Below are 13,249 nucleotides of genomic sequence, written 5' to 3'. Positions count from 1 at the left end.
CTTCCAATTCCAAATACTAGGGAATATATTGATAGATTTTAAAGCTAACAGTAGTGGGCATTTTTGACTGTGTGCTAGTTGGGAAACAGGACTATTAGAAACCTTTAAATACCCAGATAGAAATCATGACAGCTTAACACCTTCTTAGACTAATCAAAATGAGTAATATGCTATTGAGAAGCAAAGGATCCTGGGAACTGTAGATGGTTAAGGGTTGTGGGAGCTGTTAAGAGACCCCTCAGCACACTTACCAATCAATAGCACCCAGATTCTTGGGGTGTGTGTGTCAATAACTGTCAACGTAGTCTAAGAGTTCGTAAGCATATGGTGTGGCTGTGGCCTTTGCCACCAGAGTACTTCTTTGAAAGCAACATTCCCCTGCAAGCAATCTCTAGATTGTAAACTTACTGAGGGCAGAGACCAGCACTTTTTCTTTTCTTTTTAAAATGTCACTCTGCAAACTGATGGTGCTGAATACATCCTTGCATGTGTAGCGCAGCCCACTGCACCTTTTAAAATGTTTTCAGTTTCAGATCAGTATTTAACAATAGCAGCAGTGCTAACAACAACAATATTGCAATATTCAGTTATATTCAAATTGCATTTCCTTTACACTTTCTCTTTCAGGAAACTGAGACCTAACCCGTCTTCCAAAATGTAACACTATAGGCAGAGAAAATGAGACTAACAAGCTGAATTTTTCAAACATTAGGCTTCATTTCCCCATACCCTGAGAGTGTTATGTTGTAAGTAAGATGTGTGTTTTGTTCCTTGTGGAAATAAATATATATATCACACTGCACAGTCTAAAGCCAACTGAGATGTGGTGTTATACTGCTTATCTATTCATTTTTATTATTATTATTAAAAATAAATTCTGCAAAGAAAACATCTATGTGCTTTGAAGGACTCTTATACTATGCACCACCATAATACTTTATTCAGCTTTTGGTTCCTTATTCTTCTCCTCATGACATTATATTAATTCAAGTAATTAAAAAGGCACCACAAAGATTTGGCAGGATATTGAAGCAGAAGTTTCTGAATAGGATCACAGTGACTGACAGAGAAATTGTGTGTGTGTGTGTGTGTGTGTGTAGTAGGGGACACACACAAGCATTTATGTATGTGTGAAGCAGATAGAGAGAAGTATAGATATTTTTCCAGTATTACTAGTCATGGAAGAATCAATGTGATTTTAGTTTTGCATTTCTCAGTTTATCTTTAGCGTAACTGAAGTAATCAAAGTATAAAGTAATCAAAACTTCACATCAAAATTACATCTTAGAGAAATAAACATATATAGGGTGATATCCAAGTAAGTTGTACTCAGAGTAGACTCATCAGAATCAATGAATTTGAGTACACTTATTTTACAGGGTCTGCTCCATGTATGACTATCATTGGATACCACCCATATAAATCACACACACAAAGTGAACGGGGAGAAGGAGGCTGTACGATCTTTTTACATAGATCTAAGATTTTGCAATGTAATTCATCCCCATTCCTCAGTAAATGCATCGTTTAAAAAGTATACTGTACTAAAAGGACACCACACTCCATTTTTTCCATGCAAATGTCAAATGCTGCAAAGCCACTAAATGTGAGGCAAGGGAATACTTCCTACCCCCCAAATAAATTAGTACATTAAAAGAGAAGGAAAAAGCACACAGGAACATTGCAAGGTCTCCCATATGCCCATACTTTTAGAACGATGCCTGTGAAAAATGAACATCTCACTTCCTTAAAAAAGCAACATCACTAAGCAGTCCTCCAGCCTTCGCTTGAAAACTTTATAATCCAAAAGGCAATGTGTGTAACTTTTCCTTTCCTTTTCCTGCCTGGACTTCGAGAGTCCCTAGAGTTGGAGAGACTTAAGGGAAAAAAGCATCTCACCTGTACTGGGTGGTACCAGCTGTGGGGGCAGCTGCAATCCGTCCACCATTCCCCTCCTGCCCCTTTTGCCTTAGCTAAGGTTTTCGGGGGGCTTTTCTGCACATTGTCCCACGACGTGCTACACTTAGTCCTGGGCTGCGTCAGAGTTGGACCATGGGGTCCGGAAGCTGAGAGTGGCAATGCCTGCGGACGACAGCAACCCCCCTGGGAGTTCTGCCGCCATCCACAGGGGCAGTGGGCCTCCCTAGGCAGTGTTGGCACACCTCTGGCAAGGTCAACCCCTTCAGACCCCCTGCAGCAGCTGTGCTGCCTAGGAAGATAGGCGTTCATGTTGCACCGGTGTCAAAGTTCTTCCCAACACACGCACACCCTCCCTCTCTCTTCTTCTCTCAGCAGATGCAAAAGTCCTGTTCTGCAGAGCCTCCAAGTACCTTTGACAGCTGCTATAAGCGGAGCATCGTGGGAGCCCGGAGAGTAGAGCTGCACAGCATCATCTGCTGGCTAGTAGCTCTTTGTCAATAGATGACTCAACTCGCAGAGCAACTTGACAGCATCCCTGCTTCAGGCAGAAGCAATCAATGCTCTACACAGCTGGGTTTACAAGGCTAAACTACAAGACCCTCCACTCCCTTGTGGAATGATGAAAAGAAAGTCATAGGAGGATCCTAAGCAGGGGAGGGGAGCTACACAATTCAGTTTCTCCTCCTCCTTTTCCCAAGTAGAAAAGCTTTCCCTCCTTCTTTTTCTAAAGCAGATAGGCATGTCATCAGAATAACTCTTCCGTAAGGAAACAGAACAGCTAGCCTATGAAAAACCAGAGGGTAATAAACAGAAGGGTAATCAAGAAACACACACACACACACACACACACCATGTATCTCATCCTTACAATCGGAAGAAAGCAGATTTGAGCATGGTTGGAAAGGAATATGTGTGCTCTGGGATTTCCGAGATAAGAAGCTCAGGTGGTGATGGTGGTAAAGGGAAGCAATGTCATGTTTTGTAGAGTAATGGCCAACCTTCTAAGAAACACGATGCAAAGGAAAAGGGAGGGCAGAGCAAAAGCCAGGCTTTCAACTCTTACACACTGCCCTGTAACAGCCACATGGAATGATCACTTTGGCAGGCAATTTGGGAAGAGGAGGAGCCAAATGCCAATTGCTCCCAGCCAAGATAGGCCTGTGTTGTCTCACTGCTACCTTTGACGCAGCCAGGTGGGATGGGTGTCCATGCAGCTGCTTCCAGCAGAGCTAGCAATAAGAGCTGTCTTAACTCATCTCCTGCTGCAACATGAATCATAGAATCATAGAGTTGGAAGAGACCACAAGGGCCATCGAGTCCAACCCCCTGCCAAGCAGGAAACAGCACCAGAGCACTCCTGACATATGGTTGTCAAGCCTCTGCTTAAAGACCTCCAAAGAAGGAGACTCCACCACACTCCTTGGCAGCAAATTCCACTGTCGGACAGCTCTTACTGTCAGGAAGTTCTTCCTAATGTTTAGGTGGAATCTTCTTTCTTGTAGTTTGGATCCATTGCTCCGTGTCCGCTTCAAGGGAGCAATGCTTCCTGATGGCTCTGCTTGTGACCTTTCCAGAGGTAATTGGTTGGCCACTGTGAGCACAGTGGGGCAGATGAAGGTGTCTGGTTTTGCTGCTGCAGATGCACCATGGAGGAGGAGTTTGGGTTTGATATCCCGCTCTTCACTCCCCTTCAGGAGTCTCAAAGCAGCTAACATTCTCCTTTCCCTTCCTCCTCCACAACCATCACTCTGTGAGGTGAGTGGGGTTGAGAGACTTCAGAGAAGTGTGACTGGCCCAAGGTCACCCAGCAGCTGCATGTGGAGGAGTGGGGAAGCGAACCCGGTTCACCAGATTATGAGTCTATCACTCGTAACCACTACACCACACTGGCTGCACCATTCCTCCTCTGGTCACAGTTGCGGATACACAACCTTGACTACCTGTTTTCATGCACTGCGGTTGTCTGCCAGGGATCCTCACATGATGTTGCCAACCTTCATGTCATGTTTGCAGATGTCTTTGTAACACAAAGCTGGTCTGCCAACAGACCTGGTGCCTGAAGCCAGCTCCTCATAGAGCACGTCTTATGATTGCCCTCCATATTACAGACGTGAGGAATGAGGCTGAGAAAGAATTGTGTGCTTAAGGCTACTAAGTGAGTCCACAGAATATATGAGATTCGAACTGGGTGGCTTCCTGGTTTTTGCTCTGTCTCTTATTCGAAAGCATGGCATGCCGTAGTGGCTATCCGAAGAGAACTTGTGGTTTTCTAGGAAAAGAGTTGTAGAACTATAATGTGATGAAGCCGGGGATGACTCAGCTTCCCATTAAAATTTGCATTCTTCAGCAGCAGCTAATTGATTTTCGCATCCAGAATGGAGATTTATTTTTAAAAACAATTAAAGGCTGTTTGTTTGTAATACACTATTGCCAGGTTTAATGCAGATGCATAAAATGTTTGACTTAATGGTCTCTGGAAGAATTCTGTTTGGTTCAGTGATTAATAGCTCTCACATGTGTGGTAGATAACAACCCCCACAGAGAGTTAGAATTAGCACAGGACAGAGAATGAGAATTCGTAGCCTTGCAGGTGTAGCTGGACTACAACTCCCATCATCCCTGACCATTGACCATGCTGGCTGGGGTTGATGCAGAGCTGGAGTCTACCAACATTTGGAGGGCCATAGATTCTTCATACCTGCCAAAGGAGAAGGGAAAACTTGACCTGAGAACCATCCAGTCCTCATATTTAAACACAGATTTCTTCCTAGTCAAGGACCGGAAGGTATTAAACCTCAATAACTAGCTGAACTGTTGGCACGAGTCCTTAGTTCCTACACCTTACTGTGAGCTTAAGTATATGTTTCTGAAATAAAAGCACAATTCCCCCATGTTTACACCTGCTGACATTTGACTCTAACCCTTCCTGTTATTTCCTGTGTCAGATTCTTAGAACCTGTAATCTTCTACATTCATTGCATGTATCAGTACCACCACATAATAATGAACTGATCCATTGATCATGGTTTCGGAACCCCAGAAGTGACTTTAGTCCACATTGCCCAATTTTTTTGCTTAAAAAAATGCATCAACCCCCCCGCAAAAAAAACAACCTCAAAAACTATAAAGCATAGGATTTTTTTATTCACACCAGTGACTTTGACATGTGCAATGATCCAGTACAGCAATGTTAATCAAAACCTGAGATGGACTGTAGTAGTTATTTTTATTATTATTTAAGTGGAACAACCCCACTGAAAAAGATGGCAGTGGTTAACCAGACCTCCTTGCTGGTTGAAAGTGGCCCCCATAGCTGCTCAAGCTTCAGGCCCCCCAAAATGCAGGTCCACCATGGGGTTCCACAGTCCGAGCCAGGGATCTTTCACATTGCTTGCTACTTGGTCCTTTGTAGCAAGTCACAATTTTAACTGGTAGCCTAAAGATTCCTTCAAACAAGGAAGGAGACAACAACTAGGGAGCTTCAAATTCTATGAAAAGGTCTTCAAAAGGCACCTTTGTTAGGGAAACTTCTGGTTCATGAACCACATACCATCTATGACCTGCATTGCATAGATGACCCCTGGGTTCCCTTCCAATTCTACAATTCTGTGAATCTTATCTATTGTGCTAGAGGCTTTTCAACCATCACTGATACATTTCTGCCCTGTTCTGTGTCCAGCAAGTCAACCCTACTGAAGAACTAATTTCTCATTTCACACAGTCTCTGTGATGAAAGAGGAATCTCTAGCGCCACGAACAATGCAACGTATGAGTTAAAACCATGTTTTCCACCTTGCTAGACGCTCTCATTACATAGCTTAATATCACGACGAGCATAAAAACTGTCATGTGCAATAACGGAAACACTTCATTATAGCTGTAACAATGCATTACTACATCTATTATGCAGTAATGAATTACTGCCACCAGCCACCATTGCAATACAGACCGCCCTTGGCGCAGGCACCGTGCCTTGTGCTACGTGTCTTATTTGCAATGTAACCAAAAGCATTTGCTAAAAAGCATGAACCCATTTGCATGCCTGATTGGTAGCAGTACAATGTAGGGAAGATGGGTTGTGTAAGACTTTTTTTTTTTTGCCCATTGTACTGATTATCTGGCAATATTTGTTCTAAAAGATGGCCTTGAAGTTTCCAGTTTCTGAGCTTTGGTTTTTCCCCAAAAGCAAGAATTTTGGTCTTCTGATCATTTATTTTGAGGCATTCCATCTCACAATAGGCAGCTAATTTTCTTAGTGCTCTTCTAAGCCCTTTGGGGGTTCTGGATAGCATTATGTTACGGTTTGCTAACTTTGGAGGGTGGAAGCCGAGGTTATGGAGAGTGGTTGCCAGGTTATTTAAATAAAAATTAAATAATAAAGGGGCCTAAAGGCACCCTTAAATGTTTTAATGGGGTCTGTTAAGTGCCCTAGCCAGCTGCACCTGACTCTAAGGGCCATATCTGAATGTACTACCTGAATTAAATATAGTAGCCTTCTATCGATGATAGTGGCCCAAAGCTTGCCCCAGAGTCTAGTCCTGGGAACTGAGTCAAAGGCTGCTATCTGGCAATAGTTTTTGGCTATTCCACGATGTAGAGTAGAATCATAGAACTGCAGAGTTGGACAAAACCACAAGGCTTGTCTAGTCCAACCCCGTGTTCTGCATGGGGTTCGAATCCACAATCCGGAGATTAAGAGTACCATGCTCTTCTGACTGAGCTATTTCAAGATCAGGACAACTGACTGGGTATTTTCAGTTGGATATACCATATTTTCCCATCTATAAAACGCCCCCATGTATAAGACGTCCCCTATTTTGGGGGGTTCAGATTTAAGAAAATAGGTGAGATGTATCCGTGTATAAGACGCCCCCTAATCTTTGATATTTTTTTGGGGGGGGGAACCTAGTCTTATACACGGAAAAATATGGTCTATTCATTATGTAAGGGAAGGAGCAGAAAACAGAGCAGCAGTGGTCATTGGAATAAGCGCATCTGTCAATTTGCTTCTCCCAGTTTCTCATTTCGCCAGTTTTCACATTTCCAGAAAGAAAGAAAGAAAGAAAGAAAGAAAGAAAGAAAGAAAGAAAGAAAGAAGACACTCTGCAATGAGCTCCCTCCAGGTACCAACACTGGCATCAACAGAAGCACTGTATCTGCTAGCATCCACTGAAAGACCACCTCCTTCTCTGGAGACCCTCTCAAGTGTTGAGATCACAAGGGGGCCCACTGTGTGGTCCTGCCACCCTCAGAAGCTTAGGGTAGTGGTGGCCGCAAGAGGGCATTATCTGAGGCAGCCCCTAAGTTGTGGAACTCCTTCCCCACAAAAGTACATCTAGAATGTAACCATTATATGGGTTACTTTTTTTGCTGAAGGCACACTGCTTCACCTTTGACATTGGCCTTTGACATTGATCTTTCAACCTATCATCTATCCATCTATAAAATTCATCACATAATGCATATCCAGAACCACCAACTGTTATTAGAAAAACCCAATTTGTGGTTTTAATTCAATAATAATAATAATAATAACAACAACAATAATAATAGAATTAGAACTCCTCCCCTTAATTTGAACTAGATATACAACTGTGTATTATGTTTCCCCTCTATCTGTCACAATATCTTCATAGCTTAAGTCTGACCTACTTCAATTGGACAATGTCAATCAATTTGGGGTACAATTTTTTATTTTATTTTTACATTGGCTAACACAACCATCATTCATCCATTGAAACTGCTCTAAAATCACAGCCGATCACCACGGCTACATCCATCTCAAACACCGAGCATGCAAACTAAAAATAAGCATCTAGACAAAATTGCTCTGGGCAGAACACGCATATGGGAAACAAAGGCACATCTGGGAAAATAAAAATTACTAATCAAGTTCTGAGAGGAAAAGCCAGGAGCCAGGGAAGAATAGACTCTGATGGAACAGATTTTCCCCTCCAGCTAGAAGTGCAGAAAGAAGATGGAGACTGATGAAATCGTAATCACCTTACAGTAAACTACAGTTGGATAAATAATATTTACACTCCCCTCCCAAGTTTCTCAAAAGGCGGCAGTAAAATTTCATGATGTTCTGCAAAGGTATCCCAATGTTTACCACCTCACTCTATGTGGATTGTCCCTCCGCTTAAGTCTTAAGAGATAGGAACAGAATTTGTTTGTTTTTCTTTTCACATTGTACCAGCCCAGACTTGCTGGTAGATTGAGACACAACTCCTGATTGGATTGCTCAATTCTCCAGATTTTGCCATCCTTTGCTGGCATGCAAGAAGTGCACACAAAACTATGCATTTCATGTTTAAAATATGCATATGAAACACAGATTTTACTGGTGAATGCATTGAGGAGAACTGAAAAGCACCCCCCCCTTTTTTTTTAAAAAAAAAAGAAGCATGCACAAATTGTCTCCAACAGGATGGAACAGCATGCAACAGGAAGCACACATCACTTTTAATTCCATTGCATCATGAAAATAGTCCAACAAAATGAAGAGAAAGAAACTAAAAATTAGATTCAGGCCAAAAATTGGAGAAGAAAAAAGGCTAAGCTTAAATCTCAGAAAAGGATAGGTCTTGTCCTCGCTTAAGATTTATGCACATTTATGGTAATATTTAAAAATGCATAATGTTCTGTTCACAGAACTCAGAGAACATCTTCTGACAACTGACCAACAGTCTTACTTTGGGATATCTAAAAGCTTTAACATCAGAGTAACACAAATTAGAGGCCATTGTTTTAGTGTTCTCTGTTGACCAAAATCAGCTCAAAGTACACTATCCAGGCCTTTAGTGCTCAGAAATTATCTTTTCATGATACTCCTTTCAAGACTACCCGATTCCGTGTCCTTTCACATTTCACAACCCCTACTTATGTTTTCAAAAGGTGGGGACAAAAGGTGTCTCTGTACTCCTACCTCCTTGCTATTTTTGCTGGCTACCATCTCCTCCTCCTCCCCTGCCCCCCCCCCATGAAACAATGTCATCACATAGTGTCACTCCAGGGGATTGCGGGGAAGCAAAATGGCAGCCAACAGGAGGTGAAGAGCCTTGCTGTTGTTCTCAGGTCCTGCTTACGGGCTTCCATAGGCATCTGGTTGGCCACTGGGAGAATAGGATGCTGGATGAGGTGGGCCTGGGCCACTGACCTGATCTGTAATCTGGTTCTGAGTTGTTCAGTGCTTTATCTGTTAACAAGACCTTGAACATGGGCCAGTAACTGATCAGCAACCAGTGCGGTTCCTTCAGCACACATGCAAAATGTCCGTGTTAGACATGCAGCCCAACAACAATGACCATGCCAAGAGGGTGAAGGAAACCCAGAAGGGGTAATCAAAGATCTGGAAAAGCAATTGAGAAGGCCTGCTTGTAAAGAAGGCCAGTATGGCTTCCAAAAACCATTATGGTTTACCGCAACTGGCAGTAGCTCTCAGGTCAAGATCTCTCCTGGACCTACAGTAAAGGTAAAGTAAAGGTAAAGGGACCCCTGACCAGAGTCAGTCCAGTCATGACAGACTCTGGGGTTGCGGTGCTCATCTCGCTTCATTGGCCGAGGGAGCTGGCGTACAGCTTCCGGGTCATGTGGCCAGCATGACTAAGCCGCTTCTGGAGAACCAGAGCAGCGCATGGGAACGCCGTTTACCTTCCCACTGGAGCGGTACCTATTTATCTATTTGCACTTTGACGTGCTTTTGAACTGCTAGGTTGGCAGGAGCAGGGACCGAGCAACGGAAGCTCACCCCATCGCGGGGATTCGAACCGCCGGCCTTCTGATCGGCAAGCCCTAGGCTCTGTGGTTTAACCCACAGCGCCACCTGCGTCCCTGTACCTACAGTGTTGTTGTTTAGTCGTTTAGATGTGTCCGACTCTTCGTGACCTACAGTATAGAACCCTAAATCTGTAGATGCCAAGGATACATGGAGCTCTCCCCAAGATGTCTGATTAAACTTGCACAAGGATCTTGAAAAAGATTCAAAGATCAATTCCACAAGCAAAGCAGTGTGCCTTTTAAGGTTTTTCATTTATTACAGAACCAGAAAGAAGCTGCTGGTTTTGGCTCTTTCCAATTCAAAGTGTCCCTGGCCACCTTGAACATGTAGGAATTTGATTGGGGAAAGTTAACATTTTATTTAAGGGGGGGGGCATAGTGATTAAAGCCTGTGCTACTGAAGGCTTCTTCATTAAAGATTTAAATTACTCTACCAATAATGCATTAACAGGATGAGGACTCCAGCAATCAAAAAAATTGAGATAAAAGAAAACCCAAGGAGTGTGTAATTTCTTCTTAATAGGCAGAGCTGACAGTGAACATTAATTTGGATTTTATAACTTGGCTGTATAATGGATAGTTGATAGAACCAATTTGCACCTTCCCATAGCAACAGGCTACATGTTATTGAAGATACTGAAGCAGTCACAGAGACCTTACCCCCAGGTTTATACAATGGCCAATGGTAGTTTTAAGCATGTTAAATGACTCAGCCATACCTAATGGCATAATGATTGTTTTAATCAGATTCCCCAACGCAATATCAAAAGTTATTTTTGGCTTTGTGGGAAAGGATCTATTTTGCATGCAGAAAGCCAGAGGTTCCCTTATTGCTTTTTTTGGGGGGGGTGTTCCTTGGGGGTTCCCCAGCATGTGCCTACTAGCACTCCTCTGTATACAGCCAAGCCATGACAGGAAACTACAAGACAGCAGCTGGAGGAAATGACTCTTGTTTCAGTTGTCTCTATACTAATGCACAGAGTATGGGGAACAAGCAAGATGAATTGGAGTTCTTAATACAGATGGCAAATATGACCTAATAGAAATTACTGAAACCTGGTGGGATGAGGCTTGTGACTGGAATGTAGGAACTGAGGAATGTAGCCTGTTCAAAGGAAATACAGTGGTACCTCGGGTTAAGAACTTAATTCGTTCCGGAGGTCCGTTCTTAACCTGAAACTGTTCTTAACTTGAAGCACCACTTTAGCTAATGGTGCCTCTCACTGCCGCCATGCCGCACAACACGTTTTCTGTTCTCATCCTGAAGCAAAGTTCTTAACCTGAGGTAATATTTCTGGGTTAGCAGAGTTTGTAACCTGAAGCGTATGTAACCCGAGGTACCACTGTAGACCAAACAGGAAGGAAGGAGTAGCAGCATTAGATGTTGTCATGGTCTGGCTGAATGCAGAGGAGTGGTAGGAGACAACAGTTGGTCTCTAAGAACTTAGAAAAATAAGACCCACCACGGGTTTCTCAAAAACAATTCATACCAGATGAATCTCATTTCTTTCAAGCTTGGTGGATCACGGGAATGTTGTGGGCATCATGTATTATGATTTCAGTAAGGCTTTTGACAAAGTGTCCCATATGGGCTGGATGAGGTAAGGTGGGGGACTCTCCTTTATTGGAGGCAAGTTGTATTGCCAGCTGCCATGGATGCTTTATTTCAGTTCTCTGCATTGCAGCAGCTTGGATATATGACTCTCAGGGTCCCTTTCAGCTCTACAGTTTTATGATTCTATGAATTTTTGCCTGATCCAGAGGGACTGTTCTTATGTTCATATGAACTAAAGCATGAAAGACTAATGTAGCTTGTTCTGTGGTTGCAGAACACACACTTCAGACTGGGAAAACTCAATTTATGGTAAGAGCCAATAAATAAGCTTCCTCCTTCTTTTTCCTTTTCCTTTTTGCAGGGAAACAATTACACACCACAAAGCTGGCACTGGACCACCCATTATAAATATATCCTATTGCAGTTGTGAGTTTCTGCTTAGTCTGGTTTCATTCTCATCTGTAGATCTTCAGTCTCACCAACTACCCATCCCATGAAGCAATCATAATAAATCTCCAGCCAGGTTATTCTTCTAGTGCCTTAAGCAATTGAATAACTGTTTATATATACTTGGCACAGCAAAGCAAAACAATGCAAGGAAGTGAGTTGTAGATTTCATTACCTCCAACAGTGGAGATAGAACATAGCAATAACCCAGCCAGGACAACAATCTTCCTACCATAATTCAGGACGAATCCTCCAAGCCAGACCTGCTTAGCTTCAGTAGAAGTGCACCATGTACCTTTAGGCATGCAGAGGGACAGGAGACCAGCTGGCAAGCCCAACTTGGACAACTCCATTCATTGGCCCATGCTCCAACGTAAATCAGCGACCCGAACTTCAAAAGCCAGGGCATGCAATTAGCAGAGTGTACTGCGCACACAGAAGTAGGCGTGAGGCGTATGAAGTCATGCTACAGCTACAGATCTATTCAACATAAATCAGAACAAAGAAACATGTCGTCTCTCTCTCTCTCTCTCTCATGTCGTCTCAGAGAGAACAGCAAAAGCTATACACAAACGGAAGTTCCCAGCATACTGTGCTGGAATGTAAACAGACATGTGACAAGCAACAATCTCATGCCTGTTCCTTAAGGTACCCTCCAGTTGTTGCTGGACTACAACTTCTATCAGCCCCAGCTTTAGACTCTTCTCAAGAAATAAGAAGAAACATGCCCAGGAAGGAGAGTTTCAGCTGTGTAAAACTTTTCTTTGTGCCCTACTTGGGAAAAGTTGACAAGCTACACAAACATGAAATGGGATCAAGCACACAAAATATATTACCTGAGTGAGAGAAGATGTGCTGTCCAAACATGACAAGTACAAGGAAGAACTATTATGTTGAAATAGAATGCCACAAGGCATGCACATTACCCTCAACCTGGAGCAGAGTCATATTCAAAGCGAAGTTTAAAATGGCATCTTGGGTTCTGTGTAATGCTGAAGGACTTAAAGGGTACTCCATGCAACTCAATATAAATACAATTACACAGATTCTGAAGTAGAGGGGTCCAACAAGAGACACAGGCTTTTCCCCTACCATAATTTGGAGCTGATAGTGCAATATAAAATACAGAAGTGTCTGGAAAACTTGCCAAATTTTTAAGAACAGGGCCAAGCTAAGACATTTGGCCACCCCAAGCAGTCTTGAACTGGGGTGAGCAGAAGGTAGATTTACAGAAGTCAAAGTAGATGAGGATTTCTTGTGTCCAATAGTGTAACTACAGCAGTAGCAAAATGATTTCCCCCCCTTCTGCCCTAAATTTTATGCTGTTGAAATTATGAAAGCTTGAGGAAACCCAGAGAGGATATTTGCGTGGAAGAAATGAAAGCTCCATTCAGCTCTGGTTCTTAATGCTATTTTTTTTAAGCCTCTGATTCTTCTTCCTGCTTCTCAGCCCATAACCTAGTGCTATGGCATCTGCTTTTTATGCAGAAGGCTGCACATCTCCAGATACAGCTGAGAGAGACATCTGCCTGAAGCCCCGGAGAGCTG

At 42.9% G+C, this 13,249-nt stretch overlaps 1 protein-coding gene across 31 annotated transcripts in view; it reads right to left on the bottom strand.

The window, feature by feature from the left end:
- The window catches only part of DLG2 (discs large MAGUK scaffold protein 2), a 902,142-nt gene that overhangs the window by 317,950 nt on the left and 570,943 nt on the right, over positions 1–13,249 (bottom strand). The window contains exon 8 of one of the 31 annotated variants that reach the window (XM_083736268.1): positions 1,900–2,082. The exons of the other annotated variants lie outside the window; for them this stretch is intronic. Coding sequence (XP_083592394.1) covers positions 1,900–2,082 — 183 coding nt within the window. The remainder of the gene's footprint in view (positions 1–1,899; positions 2,083–13,249) is intronic. 31 annotated transcript variants of the gene reach the window in all.

The sequence above is a fragment of the Podarcis gaigeae genome, assembly GCF_964106915.1.
Source record: "Podarcis gaigeae genome assembly, chromosome: 4".
NCBI classification, from domain to species: domain Eukaryota; kingdom Metazoa; phylum Chordata; class Lepidosauria; order Squamata; family Lacertidae; genus Podarcis; species Podarcis gaigeae.
The sequence above is the reverse complement of the archived record's forward strand: the minus strand, read 5'-3'. Positions and strand labels throughout refer to the sequence as shown.